General features: G+C 35.9%; 1 protein-coding gene across 3 annotated transcripts; it reads left to right on the forward strand.

The window, feature by feature from the left end:
• Nucleotides 1-1,924: 1,924 nt before the first annotated feature.
• Nucleotides 1,925-23,845, forward strand: LOC147411078 (SH3 domain-containing protein). 3 transcript variants are annotated; one of them, XM_086444426.1, is made up of 11 exons: nucleotides 1,934-2,096; nucleotides 6,479-6,601; nucleotides 9,092-9,161; nucleotides 9,333-9,478; nucleotides 18,923-19,024; nucleotides 19,165-19,362; nucleotides 19,449-19,511; nucleotides 19,651-19,740; nucleotides 19,828-19,902; nucleotides 23,277-23,434; nucleotides 23,519-23,845. In XM_086444426.1, the coding sequence occupies exons 1-10, from the start codon at nucleotides 2,037-2,039 to the stop codon at nucleotides 23,394-23,396; spliced, it is 1,047 nt and encodes a 348-aa protein (XP_086300552.1). In that variant the 5' UTR covers nucleotides 1,934-2,036; the 3' UTR covers nucleotides 23,397-23,434; nucleotides 23,519-23,845. The 3 variants fall into 3 exon arrangements, with proteins under 3 accessions (XP_086300555.1, XP_086300552.1, XP_086300549.1); XM_086444423.1 differs by having other exon boundaries at nucleotides 1,936-2,096; nucleotides 23,277-23,845; XM_086444429.1 differs by lacking the exon at nucleotides 19,651-19,740 and having other exon boundaries at nucleotides 1,925-2,096; nucleotides 23,277-23,845.
• The last annotated feature ends 137 nt before the right edge of the window (nucleotides 23,846-23,982 follow it).

A 23,982-nucleotide genomic window follows, 5' to 3' on the forward strand; every position in this document is an offset into this window, starting at 1 on the left:
GTTTTTTGTCCTACATGGGTTAGAAGTTTTGGAATGGGCTGATTTTTGGTGAGGATGATTTCTATGATTAGAAGATCATCCTCCCCAAAAATCAGCCTATTCCGAAATGTTTAGCCCCATGTTTACACGTTGAAAAATCGTGGACCGTCCATTTTTTGTAAATCATTTTTGATGGGGTTAGAAGTTTTGGAATGAGCTGATTTTTGGTGAGGATGATCTCCTCACCATAGAGATCATTCTCACCAAAAATCAGCCCATTCTGAAACTTCTAACCCATGTAGGACAAAACGCGTTTGTTAAAGTGTGTGGTAAAACTTAGGGTGCCGAACGGGACCCATATATATATATATATATATATATATATTATATATATATATAGGGTCAGGTTCAAGGGCCATATGAGAAAACTTTCGTTTTTCAAAATAAGGGTTAGATGTTTTGGATTGAGCTGATTTTTTGCAAGGATGGTCACTATGATGAGAAGATCATCCTCACAAAAAATCAGCTCAATCAGAAACTTCTAAATCCATCAAAAGTGATTTACAAATTAGTGATAAAAATTGATAAAAAATCGACGGTCCACATTCTAAATCACTTTTAATGGGGTTAGAAGTTTCAGATTGGGCTGATTTTTTTTTTTGGATGATCTTCCCATCATAGAGATCATCCTCACAAAAAATCAGCTCAATCCAAAATTTCTAACCCATATTTTAAAATTTTATTTACCGTCGAAAGTTTTCTTATATGTTTTCTCATATGGCCCTTGAACCTGACCCATATATATGGGTCAGGTTCAAGGGCCATATGAGAAAACTTTCGTTTTTAATAAAATTTTAAAATATGAGTTAGAAATTTTGGATTGAGTTGATTTTTTGTGAGGATGATCTCTATGATGGGAAGATCATCCAAAAAAAAAAAAATCAGCCCAATCTGAAACTTCTAACCCCATTAAAAGTGATTTAGAATGTGGACCGTCGATTTTTTTACCACTTTTTATCACTAATTTGTAAATCACTTTGACAGATTTAGAAGTTTCTGATTGAGCTGATTTTTTGTGAGGATGATCTTCTCATCATAGTGACCATCCTTGCAAAAAATCAATTAAATCCAAAACCTCTAACCCTAATTTTGAAAAACGAAAGTTTTCTCATATGTTTTCTCATGTGGCCCTTGAACCTGACCCTATATATCTCTATATATATATGGGAAATGTTCAGCACCAAACATTTTGGCAAAACATTTTTCAAAATATGGGTTAGAAATTTTGGAATTGGCTGATTTTTGGTGAGGATGATCTCTATGATGAGAAGATTATCATCACAAAAAATCAGCCCATTCCAAAGCTTCTAACCCCATCAAAATGGTTTACAAAAAATGGACGATCCACGATTTTTCAATTTGTAAACATGGGGTTGGAAGTTTTGGAATGGGCTGATTTTTGGTGAGGATGATCTCCTCACCGTAGAAATCATCCATACCAAAAATCAGCCCATTTCAAAACTTCTAACCCATGTAGGACAAAAATGATTGGCTAAAATGTTGGCCAAAATGTTTGGTGCTGAACGGGACTCTCTCTCTCTCTCTCTCTATATATATATATATAGATTAAAACATGTCAGATGTCCACTTTTGAGATAGGCTTCCAGAAACACCAATGAGTCAAAGTCAAAGGTTGTCGAAATCAATGGAATCAAAGGTATATAAGTCCTTGAATCAATGGAGTCGAAGATTGCTAGAATCAATGGAGTCAGAGATACATGAGCCCTTGAATCAATCGAGTCCCATGTAGCCGAAATTGCATGGCTCGACACCGGTGTAGAACAAGAGATGCAGATTTTTTGGTTGAGTTGTTGATGGAGTGCTCTTAACAAATACTTAAAGATGGAGTGCTTTTAACAAATACTTAAATATTTGAGGAGCCCTTAAAAATTGGAGGGCTCGTAAAGAAAATTGGTGTGTAGATAAAATTTCCCTGCAAATAATTCATACACAAGCATTCAGACAGCTTTCCCTGTGATCTCGAAGGATCTGAAATCATGGACGCTTTAAGGAAACAAGCGAGCAAGATCAGAGAGCAAGTCGCCAAACAGCAGCAGGTTTTCTTCCTCTTGATTCTGTCTTATGTTCTTCATTACTGTTTTTGATTTTTTTTTCTCTGTAGAGTGTAGAATCACCTGTCAAGTCTAATTGAACGAAACCCCTTTGGTTTACAAACAAAATTATTACATGAGAGGATTTTAGTTTGAATGATTGGTTCATTTGTTTTGATATTTAGAAAATTTAGATATATATAAGTTAGATCCGTGATATTTGTGTTCATTGCTAGTGAGATGTTATCGAAATCGAGACAACTAGGGCACCAATTTTCTGAACCTTTGAGAGCATCATACATTCAGTCTTGGTACTACGAACATTGTGTGATTGGAAATCCATGGAGTTCCCCTATTTGATGGATCCAACTGAAGAGATCTACCATTTTGAAATTGAAGAACATTGAGACAAATTGCTGTTTGAGGTTGAGACACAAGGTAGATCAACAAGTTGACATGATCAAGTGATGTAGAGACACATGTTCAATCTAATAAATTGTGGAAGTTGTTAGAGTTAATATGATAGTTGAAGAACATTGAGATATCTGTAGTCTGGTCGAAGATTTTGATTGTGAATTAAGCATAGTTAGTGATCCATTGAGACAGTGGTACATGGAGCATGGGATATTTGAAGAGTTTTCAAAATGTTACAAGGATGATTTTCATATGGAGATAATTGTGAGCTATCTCACTGAGAAAGAATAAGGAAGTTTCTATTCGGTATATAATTTTTCGTGCCAGAAGTCAGAACAGCCTGAGCAATTTGGGGAAAATGTTAGAAAAGACTCCAAATTAAAATACTCTACCCTATTTATGAGGGGATCTATCTTTTTTAGGAATTGATCTCTAAAGAGAATAAGAGAAGCCCTTTATTGGGCTAAATATATGTAATAAAAATGGCCAATAAGTGGTCCAAATGTCTCCAATAATGTCCTCATCAATTTGGTTAGCAGATAAGATAGGTATGATTAAAGAAATACTTATTGTATGAGAATATACGAAGAAGTTTGGATGGGATTTGATAGTTAAGAAGGTAGCATCAATTTGGAAGTATTTGGGTAACATAGAGATGGTCTGAGAAGAGAGATTATGATCCCTTATGTCATGGCCCATCATCAGGGCGCCTTTATTTGTGGTTGTCAAAATCTTGGCTGGAGTGTAGCTTGCTTACGAATGCATCAATTAGAGAGTGCATTTGGGGTTCCCTGGGGTTATCTATAAGATTGACATTGAAAAAGATCATAATCATGTAAATTGGAGTTCTTTCCAATACATTTTAGGTCACATGAGTTTTGTTCCAAAGTGAATATCTTGGCTTTCTTACGAATGCATCGATTCAAGAGTGCATTTAGGGTTCCCTGGGGTTATCTATAAGATTGAAATTGAAGAAGATCATAATCATGTAAATTGGAGTTCTTTGCAATACATGTTAGGTCATATGAGTTTTGTTCCAAAGTGAATATCTTGGATTATGGAGTGTGAGTCGTCGTGCCCTCAACCTCTTTGTCTATTTTTGTTTATGGGAATTTGACGGAATATTTCAATAGTTCAAGAGGCTTAAGCTGAAAAGATTTTCTTCCCTTTCCTTCTTAATATTATTGTGGAAACCTTAAGAATGATGTTATTAAAGGAAGTTGCCAATGGGAACTTTTTTTGTTTTGAGGCTGGCTCCAATGGGCCATGATCTTTCATCTCCAATTTGTGCCATTACTATTTCTAGATTTTCCCATTGACCAAATGAGGTTCCTCAATATCTCCTCTGTTACTTCATAGTTGTTGTGGATACCACTTTTTCTAAGGAGCTTAACTTATTGACATGTGTACACCCATTAACATTTACCAGATTAAAAAATAAAACCAACTAAATCAAGTAAGGAAATAACAATGAAATAATAGCCGGACGGTGTGTTCAAAATAAGGGCAAGATATAAATTAAAAAGCTTGGATTAAATCTATGCCGATAATCAACATACATTTACAACAATAATAACTCAAAAAAAATATATGCCGAGAAGAACCTTGACAATTGATAAACAAAGGTTCGGAAAAATCTATTACCGATAACAATCATGAAAATATAATCAAAGAACTCGAATTATATTTATGCCGGTCAAAATTATAGTACATTGACAATAACTTCATATTAAAATTTGCCCGAACTATAAAAATTGTTACAAAAAATATACATTTATAGTGCTCGGATAAACACACCACATACCTTTACTTGATGAAAAGATAGAAATAATTAATTTTATTTTGTTGACAAGAAAGGTTCTTCCAAATCTAGAGAATGACAACATTACCTCAACAATTAACCTGATAGATCAGCTCAGCCAAAACCAAAACAATCAACTAGACAATTATGATTAAGATAATAAAACAAGATTCTGACACCACCTTGTGCCCTGACACATCAACAATCACATTTCAATTAATGCGAATTGATATTTTGCAAAGTGTGGTCAAGAATTTAACTTAGATTTTATCTTAAACATAGCCGTTTCATTTACTTGATCATGATTTTTCATGCTTAGACACATGTCTATCACATGGATTACCTCATTAAAACTTGACAACTGTATCAACATTCAAGACTACAAAACCAAGAATAAAAGAAGAAAAAGGGATTGAATGATAAAAAATTTAAAGACCACATTTACTATTTCCCAACCACTCTTCTGAAGAAATTTATTATCACCTGAAAATTTGCTCTCATATGAAAACCTTCCACGAAATCAATAGTTAATCGAGTTACAATTTGAAGACCCTTGTAAACTGGTGAACATCTTAGGTGAGAAGTGGTTGAAATCATACTAGAATAGTCGGAAGTGAAGTTGAGTTGGATTTACACAAATCTCAAGGGATGTGTGGGATTTAATCATCACAGTTGTGTCGTAGTTGGCTGTTAATTCTTGTAACTACAAGGTATTTGGGATAGGACCAATGCTCAACCTGATGATGTAGTATAGATTTTTGACGTAGTGGAAGCGTGTGCATTAATAGATTCGATAGGTTGTGTTCAATGGAACACTCAAAATCAATTTGAATCAATAGATTCAATTGATAAGCAAGCAATAACTTAAAAGAAAATAAGACATAAGGCTAAAAAATAATTAAGAGAGAAGATAATTGAATTGATAAGTTTATTTGGAATTCATTGAATTTCGTTTTTTGGAACTCCTTATATAAATAACTCCATCATCACAATTTAGAAACCTTTTAAAACACTAAAAATTAACATTCCTAACCTATCTATAACATAATATTAACTTTCTAATCCTATTATAACTCAAATAGGACACTTGTAAGTTCTTCTAATTATAGCCTAAATAATAGAAACGAATTTAGAATAAAACAGAAATTAACTAGGAATTGTCCTCCTAAAATAATTATAAAATAGAAATCCTAATAGAACTAGAAAATAGAAACAAATTCTTAGAAATCTTGATAAAAAAAAATTTCTTTATTGTTAAGAGGAGAATATTTTAGCTTCCTATCTTAAGCTCTCATTGGGTGAAGCTTATAAGAGAAAAGCTATTTGGGATCTTGTTGTTTATTTATTTATTTTGATAAGAAAATATGTTATTAATAAGAAAGGGGCAGTAGAGGAGACCATTCCATAGGCAAACTACAAACTACAAACTACAAACATCAAATTACATACCAAAAACACTACATAAGTGGTATATTAAAAATCCACTCTCATCTGACTAATAAATCCTAAAAAAATACTCCTTTGAATTCCTTTCAAATCTTTCCCCAGAAAATAGGAGCCCAAGGACTGAAATGATTATTTTCTGCACCGATTGCTTTGTATTCTAAAAAATACAGTTGATCCTTTCCTTCCAAAGGTCCCATCAAATTGCAAAGGGGGTAAGACTCCACAAAATCCTTTTAGATGCCAAAAAAGATGACCTCCAATGCATCCATGAAAGGAACAAGGATCTCACAGAGTGAGGAAAGCACCCAACAACTCTGAAAAGTGTGAGGAAGTGCGACTAAATGTCCTAGGCCACTTGGGGATGAAGGGGTTCTAAGAGGGAGGGTCGATGAACGAATCCTACTCCATTCAGTTTTGTCTAAGGTCACGTGTTTTGTAATTTGTATTCACTCTCACTACCTCAGTCCATGTTCTTTTTTGGTCTTCTTCTTGCTCTTTTTGAACCTTCAACATGTGATTTTCTTCTAATTGGGCTGTTATTGGTTTTCATTGCATGACTTTAATTTCTTATATTAAACACTGAAATTTGCACATGTTATTTCAATTTCATGAAGATGTTTCTTTCCCATTAATCAGGCTATACTTACCTACTTGCGTAGTTCTTTTTTACTACACAATATCAGGATTGCTTGTCATTTGTTAATTTCTTTTCTTGTTTGTGTTTCAGGCTGTGATAAAGCAGTTCAGTGGGACTGGTTATGAAAGTTCCGACATAATGGTTATAGATGAAGTTGAGTTGCAGAGGCATCAAGTACTAGAGAAACTGTACAGGTCTACTCGTGCTGGCAAGGTAAAGATGACTTGATGTACAACAATGTCTCTTTGTTTGGTTTGCAAATTTGAGATTTCTCACTTGTATTTTCTTCTTTAAATTGCATATTGTTTTTGCTGCTATAACCTCGCCAAAGCCCCCTGGATCTAGTTTGAGAAGTGACATTGATTGATACATTTTATTTGAAAATCTAGTCATCTATATGATAAAACACAACAGTTGTCTTCCCCAACGTTTATTGAAAATTTCACAGGACAATGACAATAATGCCATTGCCTTTAGCCTCTATAAGACAAAATGAATTGTTTGTTAGGGACTTTTATGAAGAACCTATGATGTTGAGGCTGCAAACATCCTTTGCTTGCATTAGACTTTACTTTTCCCTTAAATATGTATATGGGTGAGCATATTCATACGCATTTTTGTGTACCATGCCATGAGGCCCACATAAACATGAGTTCAATACTTATTTTTGTTCAGGATAATCTCCTCATCTTGGAAACTAAACTTAGAAAATCAACAGTTTGAAAATTCTAACCCCATCAATAGTGGATTGCATTTACCCATTTTACCTTAAACTTTGATTCCACATTCGATCAAGTTCTAAATGGGCTGATTTTTCGTGTATGATCTCCATGATGGGAATACCACCCTCTCCAAAAATTAGCTTCCAACTCATCTCCATGTGGGTTCTGCTACCCATGTATGAAAAATCATATGTATGTTTTTTGATGGGTAACATTTTATTAAGAAGCAAAAGAGAATGAGGGAATAGAGAGACAACAAAGATGAAAAACCCAGCTACACTTCAATCAGTTTGGACATATTGAATCCCATTTAAACATGAATTCCTTGAAGATGTCCCCTATTAAATTTGTCAAAGATTTTGCTCCAAAGGAGTAGTAGCCCCACTATGGACAAGATGACCTCTTGTAGTGAGTCCTCTTTCCATTGAAAAGCCCTACTATTCCACTCTGTCCAGATTCTCCAACACACAGCGAAGGGGGTTAAGGTCCAAAGGATTCTTTACCCATTAGAAATTCCTTTGAGCTACGAACTTTGAGACAATGCTAGTACTGAGGATGGAAAACACCACGAGAACGAAATATCACTAGGAAATGAGCCCAAACCTGTCCTGAAAAGGGACAAAGAATAAGAAAGTAGTTGACTAACTCCCCATTTGATTTCTACACAAACAGCAGTGATAGGAAATGATGAATAATGGTTGAGAACAACGGAGTTGTAAATGGTGCTTGATGACCTGAAGTACAATATTCTTGTCTTTCCCCTTTGAGTTATCATCGTCAAGTCATTTTGATTCCTATTCAACAGAGGTGGGTCTTTATATTCACATATACTTTAGAAATCTTCATCTTCTCAATTGATACGTCTATATCCCATTGTTCAACAAGTATGAACTCGTCTGCCCTACATTGAGATTTCAACACTTTGTAGTACGTTGGGATTGGGTGTGTTCGGTACAGCCAGTCTAAATAGGTGGTCGAGCTCCTTTGTTTTCCTTTTTTGCTTTTGTCTTGTCTGTTAGTCAGTTTGGTCCTCTTTGTTTTTGGGGTGGTCATTTCGACCCCCATTTTCTCTTTTCAATAAATTATCTTTATCAATCAAAAAAAAAAAAAAAAGATTTCAACACTTTGGCACGTCATTTTGGTCCACAACCTTGTGGGTTCATGAGCATCTCATATATAGTTTTTTAATAGATAAATGTTTATTTAGTACAAGTAATATTGTTAATGATTAGTAGTGGTTTGATCCTAGGACCTGGGAACAACCCTCCACAAGTCTATTCTATGCATCTCATTTGAGATGCATAGACTAGATAATACTATTATCTAAGGTCCATTCTTTAGGGTTCAACTGGCTCCCAGAAATGCTGCTTTGTCCTAATGGAACTGATCCTAGTAATTTGTAAAAAAGTCATGTTTAAGGGCTCATTCTGGAGGCTCTCAATCAAATCTTACCTCTTGTACTTTGTGAGGATTTACCAGTTTTAGTAGCATTGGGAGGATCTTGTATGTACAGATCCTCTTCTATGATAAATCTTCTTTGATGTTCTGAACACTAAGTTCTTCAATCTATGTGTGAGGATTCTCGATCTGTGTTTTTGATTCATGGGTTTCGGTGCTTTGAAGCTTCATTAGGATTTTCACTTTGACAATCTCGCCCCTTCACACAATGTTGCTACTGCATGATTTTCATCATTTGTCGTTATCTAGAGCTATATCTTTTGTCAAGGCATGTGTCTTGAAATGGAAGATAAAATTTCAATATGAGAAGTTTCAGATTGATTGACTTGTTCTTGCGAACTAAAACCATCTTAGCCAAAAGTAGATGTTGGTCGGGGATCATGTGCATCAAGGTTCTGATGGAGATAAGATATCCCTTGAGCAAACTTGGATGGATCTTTCATCTTTTATGCTAACTTGTTCTTTTCAGATTGTGGACTGATTTTCTTAATGTGTGTCATGCTCAGCTATTGTTTTGTTTCAGGATTTTCAAAAAGATATTGTTCGAGCAGGCGAAGCATTTACAACTATAGGATACAAGCAAATTGAAATAGGTGAGGAATTGATTAGTCCTTAAAAGGAAAAGAACTGTACTGCGGAATCTTAAAACACAAATCTTGCCTCTTGGCTTTGTAATTCCTTCTGGTTCCAATAAAATTAACTTTTGATATGTAACAGTGGAGATACGTGTATAGTGAACATTTTTAACATTTTGTGCTAACCAGGAACCAAACTATCGGAGGATTGTTGCAAATATGGAAGCGAGAATGTCAGTGACAATATTCTAGCCAAAGCTGCATCTCTATATGGTGAGGCTCGTGTTCATGTGGAGAAAGAGCAAGAAGACTTGAATAGGGTGTTAACTTCACAGGTTTGCATTATTTTTATGTATTTGACAGATCTGGGGATTGTATTGGTTCTGGACAAGTACTTGTCATCGGTTGTTACTACTTACGTGAAAATTCCTGACTTTTATCTTGGAAAGTGTTAGAAAAAATCTGTTGTTTCTACTTACTAGGATGCCCAATTCAAATATTCACTTCACATTTTTATTTTTTGAGAAATTTAGTCTGCAATTTTCCTTTGCTCCACTGATCGGCCAATGTTATTTAGTCAAGATAAAAGGAACTCCCAAGTTTACTTGTTAAACATGGCGTGAGCTGGGGTTTGGATCGCACTCTGTCTTTGAATTGGGACTGTCATCTTGACCTCCTTTTCTTGATTAATGAATCTTACTAAAAAAAATACACTTACACCCTGATGTGTTTGTGAAGAATATTATTTCTTTACAAATACCAAAAGTCTACCAAATATCCCATGGAACTACTGTTAGATTGAAAATTAGGGGAGTACTTCTGCTGTTTTATATGATCGGCATATATGAATCAAACAAAAGAGAAAATTTGAAAATACAATAATTAGACCGACATTAGAGTCTAATGTATTCCAAGAAAATTAAAATTAAATGAAAGTTGTTTGAGATGATTTGGGCATGTAGAAAGAAGGTAAAAAATAACACAATGGAAGGAGTGCTTAGGTGTAAGTCGAAGGATCTAAAATGATTAGGGAAGATTGAAAATGAAATGGATGAAGTTAGTAAGGAAAGATATTAAGTTACATGCCTTGACTGAAGATTGTTAACAGTAGTGATAGTTTTATGATTTTTAGTTTTTAGTTATTTAGTCTTTTCATGTTCATGCCCCTTTCTGTCTTTTCCTCTTTATTTGTGCAAGTATTTAAACCATACTCAAGGAGAAATAATAGAATCAAATTTTTTCCAGAATTTCTTCTCTTCTCTCTCTTTATCTTATCTAAAATCCTAGATCAGTTTCTACATAGTATCAAAGCTTTGGTGACGACTGAGAAGATCAAATAGAGTCCCGAGCACACCCTAGGTACTGTCGCAAGCCACAACAGCCACCCTAGGTGTTGCCGCAAGCCACAACAACAACCTTAGGTATTGCTGCAGGTTCCCACACCCAACAGAGGGGCTGCCGCAGGTCCCCACAGTTACCTTAGGTTAAGGGTGTCAATGGATAGCCGAAATTCGAATTCGAAAAATCGGATATTATCCGAACATTTCAGATATCGGATATCGGATTAAGATGTTATTTTAAAATTCGAATGAATTTCGGATACGAATTCGGATATTGCGATATCCGATTCGATAATATCCGCTTCGATATAACATATGTATTCTATATTCATGTTTTACAACAAAATATTTATATATGTATACATAACATATGTATTCCTGTTTTACAACAAAAATTTTATTTCTTTTTATCTTCTCTCACCCTCAACCACACGAACCAGTCGAAGAAACACCGAGGGTGGGGTTTCGACCGTGCGGGGTTGCGAGCTCCTTCTCCGGTTGGCGAGTATGCAGGTACGTATTCTCTCTCTCTCTCTCTCGAAGTCAAACACTCGAACTGTCGAACCCATTCTGTAACTCAGCGGCTCAGCCATCGCCATTGCCATCGACCATCGCCCTTCAGGCTTCATCGTCTTCAAGATTTCAACCGTTCAACGATCTTAACCCCTCGCAGTCTGGCACTCACCTCACCGTTGGAATCTCTCTCAGTGGCTCAGCCCAACAGGCGACAAGTCGACAACCCCTCGCGGTCACGACATCACCGTTAGACTCGTTGCTGGTACTCATTCTCCCTCTCCCTCTCTCCCTCTTGCAGATCTTGGAAAGCTGCTTTCCATAATTTTGGATATAAATTTCGAATATTTTCAGATATAAATTTCGGATAATTTTCGAATATTAAATTTCGGATTCGAATAGGATAATATCGGATATCCGATAATTTATTCGGATACGAATTCGAATATTCATTAGTGATATCTGATCGGATTCGGATTCGAATTCGGATATCGTTAAAAAATTTCGGATTCGAATTCGGATATAGCATTATCCGATCGGATATGTATCCGTTGACAGCCCTACCTTAGGTGCTGCCGCAGGTCTCCTAGGGTTACCTCCAGCCATCTAGGACCCTTATTTCATCCAAAATGAGACAATAGGGCCCCCTCTTAGGTTCTAAGTGGTTTGGTAGTGTTTTCGAGTAATTTCTAGTGTGATCTGGACTCTCCAAAGTCATGTCAGAAGTAACTTCAGGACAGTCTACCAATAACGGGTTTGGATCTTCGCAAGTCAGAGATGAAAATCCAAACCTCCAGATCACCATAGTCAAACTCGATGGCACGAATTACTTAGAGTGGGCCTAGTCTGCGAAGTTAGCCATCCATGGAAGACGGAAGGCAAACTATTTGAATGGGAAGGAGAAATAACCTAATATCTCAGATCCTAAGTACGACCAATGGGACGTTGAGAATGCCTTGGTTATGTCGTGGTTGTTGCACTCAATGCACCCCCATATTAGTCAAGGATCTCTTCTTGAAGACCGCACAACTGATTTGGGAATCGGTGACTCAAACTTACCCTCAAGCTAAAAATAGTGCGAGAATCTATCAGTTGGAACAAAATACATTGCATCTCAAACAGGGGGAGAAGACATTCTCAGGCTACTTTTCTGAATTACGTAGTATGTGGGAAGAGTTCGATCACTACTTACCCTTAAATTGAGAAAGTCCTAAAGATTGTGTTCAATTTAACAAACATGTTGAGACCCGTTACACCTTCCAATTCCTCGCCCGGTCTAAATCCTCAGTTTGAGATGGTTAGAGTTAAGGATCCCCTACCTCATTTGAACATAGTGTACTCTTATATTCAAAGTGAGGAGAGTTGATGTGTGGTTATAGGACATCTGGATATTTTGATGAGTGATAGTTCAATTATGATAGCTAGTAGACAGAGAGACAGACAAGTTTCAAGAGTGAAGAAGTTTGATAAACCCACTCGGGCACCCAATAGTAGAAAGGCCGAAGTGTGAGCATTGTGACAAATTTGGACATATTCGAGCGAAGTGTTGGGACTTGATAGGTTGCCCTGAGTCATTTCAGCCTAAAGGCCGATCTTCTTTCGCTCATCATGCTTCTAATGTTGACATGCTAAATGATACTCCAAGTTCTAAGACACCTTTTCCAGCAGTACATGCACAATTATCTGTAGAGGATATTACTCGTTTGAGGGCTTTATTGGATGGTTTCATTGTCATCTTTTCCTTCGCACACACAAGTACTCTTGTTACTGCTCATCATGTTTCCTCATCTCACTCCAACTCCTGGATTCTTGATTCAGGAGCTTCGGATAACATGACAAATGTGTCGTCTTTTTTTCAGTCTTATTGCCCATGTTCAGGCAAGGACAAGGTCTACCTAGCTGATAGTTCCTTATCATCCGTAGCCGGTAAAGGAACCATCACAATCCCTCATAGCTTTCCTTTGTCCAATGTTTTACATATTCTTAATCTTACTACTATTCTTGTGTTTATTAGTAGTATTACAAAAAAATCTGAATTGCAGTGTTACCTTTTTTTCCTTTCATTGTGTCTTTTAGGATTTGATAACGAAGATTGTGATTGGTGGTGGTCGTGAAGCAGATGGCTTGTACCTTCTCAACGTCTCAGCACATTTCACATGCTCATGCTTCTCAGAGTAGTAGTAATAGGTAGTCAATAAAGCTCGAATAACGCGGTGGCATATTCATTTGGGTCATGTTTCTTTTCAGTATTTACAACGTCTATTTCCTTTTTTGTTTTAGTGTATATCATTGTCAGAATTACAGTGTGAAGTTTTTCAATTGTCAAAACATTGTCGTTCCTCTTATCCAACAAGTTTAAATAAAAGGAGTTCTTTATTTTCTCTTGTACATTATGATGTTTGGGGTCCATCCCTTGTTACATCTTTATTTTGTTTTCGTTATTTTGTTACGTTTGTCGATGACTATAGTAGATGTACGTAGGTGTGCTTAATGAAAATAAAAGATGATGTTTATTTTATATTCCAAGATTTTCATGCGATGGTTCAAACACAATTTAGAGTAAAGATCAAAATCTTTCATTTAGATAAGGGAGGAGAGTATATTTATGGGGGGTTAAAAAAATTATGTGTTACTCAAGGTATAGAACAACAAACTTCTTGTGCTTCTACACCCCAACAAAATGGTACTGCTGAAAGGAAAAATCATAATTTTTTGGAATTAGGAAGACCTTTGTTGATTGAGATGAATGTTGCTAAGCATTTCTGGTTTGAAGCAGTTCTTACTGCATGTTATATTATCAATCGTACTCCCTCCAACGTCTTGAACTTCCAACTCTCTCTGTTGTCCCTTTCTTCTAATCGTCCATTGTTCCCTGTGGTTCCACGAGTCTTTGGGTATGTATGCTTTGCTTATGTTTTTCGTCCTACTCGCACTAAACTTGACCCTAAGGCGTTGAAATGTGTTTCTTGGTTACTCTAATTCTCAGAAGGGTTATAAATGCTATCATCCACCTACTCGTCGTCCATTTATTACAATGGACATCACATTCTTTGAAGATCAGTGTTACTTTCCTTGTCTTGATCGTCAATCCCTTCGGGGGGAGTGGTTTCTTCAATCCATTAATGATGAGTCACTTTCGGAGTCCTCTTTCCCAGTTTCACTGCCTTTGCCAATTATTCCTGACTCTACTGGAGAAGTTGAACCAACTACGTCAAGTGTCTAACCCTAATTTGTTTGGATGCGTTTACACTAGAAAGGGAAAACAAGCCATTTCGGATCCACCATGCCACACCACTAAGGAGTCAAATCCAGTTTCTTTAGATTCCAATGTTCCCAGTGCTTTTCATGAAGGTAAATGTACTTGTGCTTTGAACACTATTTCTCATTTTGTTTCTTATTATGATGTGTCTCCATCCTATCGCTCCTTTATTGCTACTATGTCTTCTGTTTCCATCCCATCCAATGTGAAAGGAGTTTGGTTATGGATGACGAAATGCGAGATTTAACAAAGAATGATATGTGGGAGTTGGTGTCCTTACCACAAAGGAAGAAATCAGTTGGGTGCAAGTGCGTGTTTACAGTGAAGTACAGGTCAGATGGATCGATTGACATGTACAATGCTTGGTTGATTGCCAAGGGCTATGCTCAGACTGATGGCATTGACTATCAAGAAACTTTTGCCCTGGTACAAAAATGAATTCTATTCGTGTTCTTCTCTCCTTGGCTGCCAACTTCTCGTGGGAACTTCACCAACTAGATGTGAAGAATGCCTTCTTGCATAGTGATTTGCAGGAAGACGTATACATGGATACTCCTTCAAGAGTTTTTTTTCCTAATGCTGATGGGAAAGTTTGTCGTCTTAAGAAGTCATTATATGGTCTCAAACAATCCCCACATGCGTGGTTGGAACAGTTTCGCTCTGTTATGCAGGATGTGGGTGACAAGCAATGTCAAGCTAATCACACTGTTTGTCAAGTACAGTGGACCTCAAACTGTAGTTCTTATTGTGTATGTCGATGACATTGTCATTATAGGCAACTGTCCTACTGAGATCCAAACTTTGAAGCATCTTCTTGGAAATCGTTTTGAAGTAAAAGACCTTGGACTTCTGAGATATTTTTTAGGTATTGAGGTAGCTCGGTCTAAGACAGACGTTTTTATCTCACTGCGAAAGTATGTGCTAGATTTGCTTCAAGAAGTGGGTAAACTTGGGGTTAAATCAATTGATACTCCAATTGAGCCCAATCACCGATTGAGTGACAGTTTGGTGAAGCCCTTGCAGATATTAGTTGTTATCAACGGTTGGTGGGTAAACTCATCTACCTATTTCTTACACGACCCGACATTGCCTATGCTCTCAGTGTTGTTAGCCAATTCATGCATGCCTCTCGCACGACACATTTTGATGCTGCCTTACGCATCCTTCGATACCTGAAAGAGTGTCCGGGGAAAGGTTTACTATTTCGTTCCCATGGTCACATGCGTGTAGAAGCATGAATTGTTGCTGATTGGGTGGGATCTATTACTGATCATCATTCGACTTCTGGGTATTGTACTATGGTGGGTGAAAATTTGGTAACTTGATGCAGTAAGAAACAATCAGTAGTTGCTTGTTCCAGTGTTGAAGTTGAGTTCAGAGCCATGGCTCTTGGCATATGTGAGTTACTTTGGTTATGACTATTACTCCGTGAACTTGGTTGTTCACCTCCAATGCCCTTTTAGTTGTACTGTGATAACGAGGTGGTCATTGGCATTGCTCATAATCCAGTTCAACATAATTGCACCAAGCACATTGAAGTCGACCACCATTTCATCGGGGAGAAAGTCACTTCTGGTGACATTTGTATCATTTTCGTTCCTACCACACAACAGTTAGTCGATGTCCTTACTAAAGCCTTGGGTCATGCTAACTTTGATAGCCTTATGGGCAAGCTGAGCATGCGTGATATCTTTGCCCCAGCTTGAAAGGGAGTGCTAACAGTAGTGATAGTTTTATGTTTTTAGTTATTAGTTATTTAGTCTTTTCATGTTCATGTCCTTTTCTGTCTTTTCCTCTTTATTTGTGTAAGTTTATAAACCATACACAAGGAGAAATAATAGAATCAGAATTTTTCCAGAATTTCTTCTCTTCTCTTTCTCTCTATCTTCTCTAAACCCTAGTTTATTTTCTACAAAGATATGGTTAAACATATGGTGGGATAGGAAGTTGTATTCATGTTTCTTACCCTAGTATTTGGAGTAAGGCGTGGAAGAGATGAGAATCTACACATTAGTCTTTAATTGGTACATTGACGATGTTAAGAACATGTATGTTGGAGTAGTTACTAGTGCTAGATCAATTGGTGTTAAGATGAGGGATTTTTAGTTACATTGCGTTTCGCATTACGGATATACCCTAAGTCCATACCGTCCCATATTAGTTATGGATAGATTAACTATTCTTATCCAAGAATAGGTTCCTTGAATATGGTATGATATAATGTTGGTTGACGATAGTAGAGGGGGACTTGAGGGTGCCAACTTGGTGAGTGGGTAAAGTCTGTGAGTGGTAATACCACATACTTGTGGTCAAAACCCATCCACCTGGTTACCCATGGATTTTTTTTTTTTTATAGAGGGGGACATAGTTCAGGATTAGAATTGTTTAGGGATGTCTTAGAAACTAAATGATTTTAAGATAAGTGGGACTAGATAAAATATGTGCATTGTAGCTTTAGTAAGGATTAAGGAGTATGGACATTCATAGAGTCATAGGGGATTAGGTATGAAATATTAGTCCATATTGTCGTAAATGAAATTACTAATGTTATGAATGGTGAGGTATAACCAATATTGAGTGGATAAAGTGTAGGAACGCTTTTGGAGTATTATGTGACCAACATGTATTGATCAAACTAAAGGAAATTTTTTTTACAAGACAACAATATGTTGACCATACTCATGGAGCTAAATCTTGGGTAATCAAGAAACAATATTTCCATAGAACGAGCATAGTAGGGATGTGGTTGAGGATGATGAGAGTCAAAAGGACAACTAAATTATTTTTCCTCAATAGGATGTGAAATAAAGGAAAGTTGATCGACATGGTTTTGGGCGTGGATTGATTAGGAAAAACGAGATTTGTGCATGTGCAATGAAGACCAATGAGGTGTAGATGATGACGGCGGTGGTCGGGGACAGAGTGTAACTAATGTGATGATGAATTTACATAGAGACGCACGGGATCGGTTTTTGTTGGCGTTTAACCTACATCAACCTAATTGCGGTAAAAGACTCATCACTATCCAACTAACAGAGGTGGTTCAAATAGCAAGATCTCTATTTACAGTGTTTAATGTTTGGCGTTATTTATCTAATTTTCAAATAGGAGCAAGAACAATAAATCGTATGGTTGATTCCTACATTACACCACTCTGCTTTCCACAACTGCTTTTGAACCCGTTTGGCCATTTTATAGTTGATTGCGCTTTGTTTACGAGTAGTTCTGCCAATATTTATTTTTGATGAGTAAAATTTTTTATTAAAAAAGGGAGGTCGAGATGACCAACTCAATGGACAACACGGCACACCACAACAACCAACATGAGACAAAGGGGCGACAGACAGGCCAAATTACAAACGGTGTCCCATCTAAATAGCCAAAATTTCCCCACCAAAACATAATAGCCAAAATCGTGATAATAAGATCCTGAATTAAAGCCTCCTTTTGATCGAAGATACACTTGTTCCTCTCCTTCCAAAGACCCCAGCATATGGCAAAATAAGTCAAGACTCCAGAGAATGCGCTTAGCAACCGAAAAGAATACCCCCCCTGCCAACCAAGACTTGAATAAGGTCCTCAAGGAACACAGAAAACAACCAGCCAGACCAAATAGGGATAGGAAATGATACCAAAGCTTTTAAGCAATGGGACAATGCACTAAAACAGGATCCATCGACTCTCCATACTCCTTATGCATGTTGCAAAACTATGTGTTTGACAAAACTTTCTTATGTAGGTATAAGTTTGTCGAAGTGCATTTTAGATACTCCCCCCCCAACACACACCCCCCCTCACCCACCACCACCAATCCCCTCCCGCCAATTGTTGTTTCTTTTATGACCAAAAGATAGGGAAAGTATTAATTCTTCTAGGTTGAAGTCATATAGGTCTTCACTTAGAAAATTGTATGTTTTCCAATGCGGCAGAAATAAGGTGACATGGAGATAAATGGTCTAAGGTTATCTGAGTAAGAGCCATTTGATCATCACGTATTTAATGTCAATGAATAGATTAAGTTACTAAAAGTCCAGAGAAGCATGTCTTTTGATCAAAACAAGCATAAGCAGGATTTTGAAGAAAGAAAACTATTCTGATTTATGATTAGAACTCTCTCTCTCTCTCTCTCTCTCGTCTGGTCACGAGATCTAAATAGTAATTATGAATCATAGTTCAAATCTTGCTTGATTTATTTCATATATTCCGTGCTCATTCCTTATAACTGGTACATTTCCGTTTTCATTATGTTCCATTACTATTGGGGTCTAAAATTAATGCAAAGTGTCATTCCCTTATATCCACAAGAAAAAATCCATTGAGAGGGAAGGAGAGGGAAACAAGATTGTAACTGAAATTAATATAACCTAGAATTTCTTTTATCAATCCTCCCATCTGAAACGATTGAAACACTAGAGGTGGGTCAATTATCATGTTATTTTTAATGTTTAATGACATCGATGACTGCATTATGCATCAAAAATAAAAAAAATTCAATAATTTTATTACCAACTTTAATGTAATACATCATCATTAATTCACACTGAACTTCCTTTTGCATCTACTTGGTTATGTAGAATTTTTATTTCCTCTTTGAGTTTTTCAGAAATAATTATATTAATTTTTTTTAACAGCAGAAGCATGGACTTAACGTTCTTTTATGATTCCAGATTTTAGAACCCTTGAGAGCAATGATCACTAGTACTCCTCTGGAAGATGCTCGACATCTTGCTCAACGTTATAGTCGAATGAGACACGAGGCCGAGACACAGGTAACCCGACAGATGGGATTCAATGTCGTATCAAATGATGCTATAGGTCTATCGTTATTGCTCACATCTCTATATTTCCTCACCCAAATATTAGCCTTTTCATAATCTTGTAAGTTCAATTGACTGCAAGAAGCAAACAGGCAGGAGAGGTTTCTAGAAGGCAGTTACGAGCAAGGGAATTACCTAGTTCCGAAAACTCCGCAAAGCTGCATGCAGCGGAGTCTAAAATGCAAGAACTCAAAGCAAACATGGCAGTTCTGGGAAAAGAAGCGACAGCTGCATTGGCTGCTGTTGAAGCACAACAACAAAGGTTAACTTTCCAAAGGATTGTAGCAATGGTAAATATTTATGAAGTTCATTCTGGAAATCTAAATTGCTTATCAAGGATGTAAGACTTCCTATTGTTAATTATGAGCTTTTGAAGGTTGAGGGGGAAAAGACGTATCATCAAAGAGTTGCTGCTATATTCAGTGAGGTTGAAGCCGAGGTGATTTCCTGCCTGTTTTATTGTATTAATATTTATGTATGTATATATTGAGAACAAAGATTAATGCTCGAGACCAGTAGAGTTCTTCTTGCTCTAATACTTGTGCGGCGTACCCTAATTTAAGTTAATCTGCTAGTAGATGGTCTCAGAGAAACAACACAAAGAGTCTGGCCCTCCAGTAATACAATCAGATAGCTGCTTGGAGAATACAAAGTACTTCTTGGCTGAAGTATGTTCTGACAATCCCAAATTTTAGGACTAGAAAGTTGTTACTTTTTAAAGCTTGGACTATCAACTTTTGGTTTATCTATTGCAGGTGATGCATGTTTTTAATGCTGCATCTGAGAAGGAACTAAGCTTGGCAGTGGGTGACTATGTTGTCGTTCGGAAGGTATTTTTATCCTCTTTCATTGTCATTGTCAGAATTATATTGGCTTGGGAGACTTCTAAGTGTAATTTGCTTTCAACATAATTTTTATATGTATACTTTTTAGTAAATGAATCAATACATATAATGCCCACAGTTGTCATGTTGTCAGAGTCTTGATATAAAATTTTAATTTGTGGACTTTTGAGGTAAAAGATAGTGCATTTTTGTCATTTTTATCTCAGAAACATGTCTTTGCTTTTCATTTTTCCGAAAACTCTATATCATAGCTGTCACGCCCCAAAAACTCAACCCGAATCCTCATGATTCCCAAGTTGAATCCCGAGGCATGATATAAAACCCATATCATGATAATCAATTCATAAACGTAAACGGCAAATAATATAACTATATGTCATACCTGATCATTTCTCAACAGAACAGACACGTATCCTCAAACATAAAAAACACTTGACATATATACATAAAACAGTAATGACATACTATAGTGTTCATAATTACATAACCAAAAACGATAGCTAAAGACTTAAACCTAACTCTAGTTTAAGACTTATAACTAGTAATACCCATGCTCCACTCCTGGAAGCTTGGACTGATCATCTATAAGGCCCTGACACTGAGCCTCCTCGGAAGGATCACCTAAACCAGGTGCGCCTGAAATTTGATGTCATAGGGGTGAGTAACAGGGGAGTTACCCAATAGGGGAATCTTACAATTCTAAATAACAGCATCCTATATGCAGTTTAAACATTCTAAGAATTCATAAATCATGCATATTTGATATTCAACACAATTAAAAATAATTGAACTCCGATGTCATAAAACTTAGTAGGAAATTAAAACACTTAAAAATCTGAAGAAAACAATTGTTCATAATATAACATCAAATAATAGAGTACTATAATAGAGAGTTGAGGGTCACGACTGATGTGAACATCTCAGTCAAAATACGATTATTCCAATACTTCACCAGTGTGGAACCCCACCGTTAGTTCCTGATTCTATGGCCAGCCTCTGCCACAATTTGGGTAACTGTTTTCCGGCTCAGGTTGGCCGTTGACCAAGGCCTTAAGAAACGGGCCAAATCAAGTAGGTCATTCTTTCTTGACTACTCTAGACTATTAATGATCATTAACTAGCCATCTTCATCTATGCCAATCTGGCGTGCGTGTGATCCTCGATATTCTCTATCAATTATACAACTATCTACATCTTGTTCTCTATTAAAGATAGAAAAGAAACTCCCGGATTCCTGTTGTGATGTTGTGTTCTTATGCATCCCATAATACATAAGAACTCAAACAACGCAACTGTTATCCTAGAATAACACGTCATTCCGGAAATATCACAACATGTTATTCTTTATAGGTTTTCACAATCTCTTTAATAAATCACTAAAATACTACATATAAGTATTTATTTTCTTTTCAAAACGTAATGAAAAATAAAACATACACGTGTTTTAAATACCCAGTCCACTCTTAAATGTACCGTCTTATCTCTCTTTTCTTTTTCTTTCTTTCGTGTCTTACACGACCCTTAGTCGAAGCATTTCACTCATTCGTGTCTTACACAGTCTATGACTGAAGCATCACTTCATATTTTCTCTCCTTTTCGTGTCTTATACGGCATACGCCGAAGCATCTCACTAACTGGGTATTTTAAAAGTACGACATTCAATTGAGAACTCGTTCTCATATTCATTTTAATAAATTACTTTTCTACCCAACTTTTAATTAGAAACATTTCTTGGAAATCCATCACTAAAATGATTAAAGTAAACTGTCCACCAGTTTAACTTATTCAAAAATCATGTTTGTTTATAACAATGTGAACAAAATATGTATTGTGTAAAAAAAAACAGCAACTTATATAGTTGCTGTATTTTCTTTTTGACAAGTACAAAATACGTATAAATACGTATTAAGTACTTATAAAATACGTATAAATTAACAAATATTTTTAAGCATGAAACTAAAGTAAACATAGTAATATATTATAAAAACAGCAACTTTTAAAGCTGCTGTATTTTATTTTCAATACGTATAAATACGTATAACGTACGTATAAACACGTATAACGTACGTATAAAGCAACCATTTTTTTTTTTTATATTCTATCCAACAATCATGGTGTCAATTTAATACAAAAATAGCAACTTTCATAGTTGCTGTATTTTGTTTTTAGTATATATAATTACGTATAAACATGTTTAAATCAATTACAAACATGTAAGAATTCCTTTTAAACAAAATACCAAATACTAGCATGCTTTAAAATCATAAAAACAATAATATAAATATGTATAAATAATATGCATGTTGTTAAAAATTTACAAAACAATTTTAACTTTAAAATTTCTAAGTCAAAATTATTTTTAAAAACAAAACAAATTGAATTTTTATAACTATAAAATCAGCAATATACATATATATATACATACATATACTTTACTAAAACCATTATAAATAGTTGTAAGGGCCTACCTTATTTCTTTTCCTTTCCTTCTTTTCTTTCTCTTCTTTCTTTCTTTCTCTTCCTTCTTTTCTTCTTACTTTTCTCTTCTTTCTTTGTGTAAAGAAAATGAAACAACAATTAAAAAATCAGCTAATATCTCTATTTGATATTAAAAAAAAAATATCTAGATATTTTAAATATCTAGATATTACAAAATTCTAATCCTTTTAGAATTTCTTACAAATATCTTAGTTAATTTGACTTAGTCAAAGTTGTTTGACTAGTCAACAATAATTGACTTGACTTGACTTGAGTCAATCATAGTTGACTTGACTTGAGTCAACCTTAGTTGACTTAGTCAACATTTTTTTTTTTTTTTTTTTCTAAACACTACAATAGCTTAGTTGGCTTTGGGAATGGTTAATTGCAATACAATCTTGTAAATATATTTTATTGTACCAGTAGTTTAATCTATTATATTCTTACTCATATGCTTTGTATAATGCCTTCACCTACTAATTTCAAACCAATAACCTGGCTTGCCTAGCAAAAACTGAATTCTTTGGCATTAGATCTATACAAAATCTCAAACGTAATCAATTTGCTCCATTTCCATGGTGTTTGAGTCATTGTTCATCCTGGGTGTTCTGATCTGTGGATCTTGTGGCCTCAAGTAGGTTGATTCATCAAATTTTTCTCTAGGAAACATGTCCCCCTCCCCTAGAACTCACCACACCCTACTTCCTTGTTCCTTTTTTTATTTTCCATTTTTCTGACCATGTCATTTATATAGTTTACATAAAAAACTTGATGTCACTAGGTTGATTATTGACTCTGTATATCTTGTATTTATGTATTACCTTTGAGAATTGAAGTTCCACATTGTTCAATTTACTTTAACATTAATTATGTTAACTCAGGTCGCTCCATCGGGATGGTCAGAAGGAGAATGCAAAGGTAAAGCAGGCTGGTTTCCGTCAGCGTACGTGGAGAAACGCCATAGGATCCCCACCAGTAATGCGACCATTGAAGTTTTCTAGTTGCACACATGAACTAGTCAGAACTTTATGTATCTAAGGTAAACAAAGCAGTGTTGCTAATGTGTAATGTGTTGGTCCTTGTACTAAATTCTTTTACTTCATATTCTTCTTAACTGAACAAGATGAATATTGAGTTGTGCTTTTGAAACTGGGAATGAGACAAGACAGAGACAACTTAGACGAGTGATCTCTGACTTTGAGGCATCCGAGCGAGATTTCCACTATGAATCAGCCATCCCAATGACTGGCCCAAAACACTAGTCATCTTGTCCAAGAATTTGAAAAACTCGACCAAGTCGACCAGTATAGAACGGTTATATATGTAATTGATTTTTAAGAATTTAAATATTTGTGAGCCATATGAGTCATCTTGGTTTCGGTGGTTACTAAGATGATTCAAAATACTGAGATTAAAAATGATGTCTTGAGATGTGTTTATGTTCTGCGCAGTCATTTGTTCCATTCTAGTTCCGCTATGAGTGATCATGATTTACAATCAACAGCTTAACACATGGGCACAAATCACTCAATGTATCTGGTCAAGAGTATAGTTACTCTTCCTATGTATGACAGGGGCCTGATTTCC

Source organism: Akebia trifoliata, chromosome 1 (assembly GCF_017979445.1).
Source record: "Akebia trifoliata isolate Shusen 1 chromosome 1, ASM1797944v1, whole genome shotgun sequence".
Lineage (NCBI taxonomy): Eukaryota > Viridiplantae > Streptophyta > Magnoliopsida > Ranunculales > Lardizabalaceae > Akebia > Akebia trifoliata.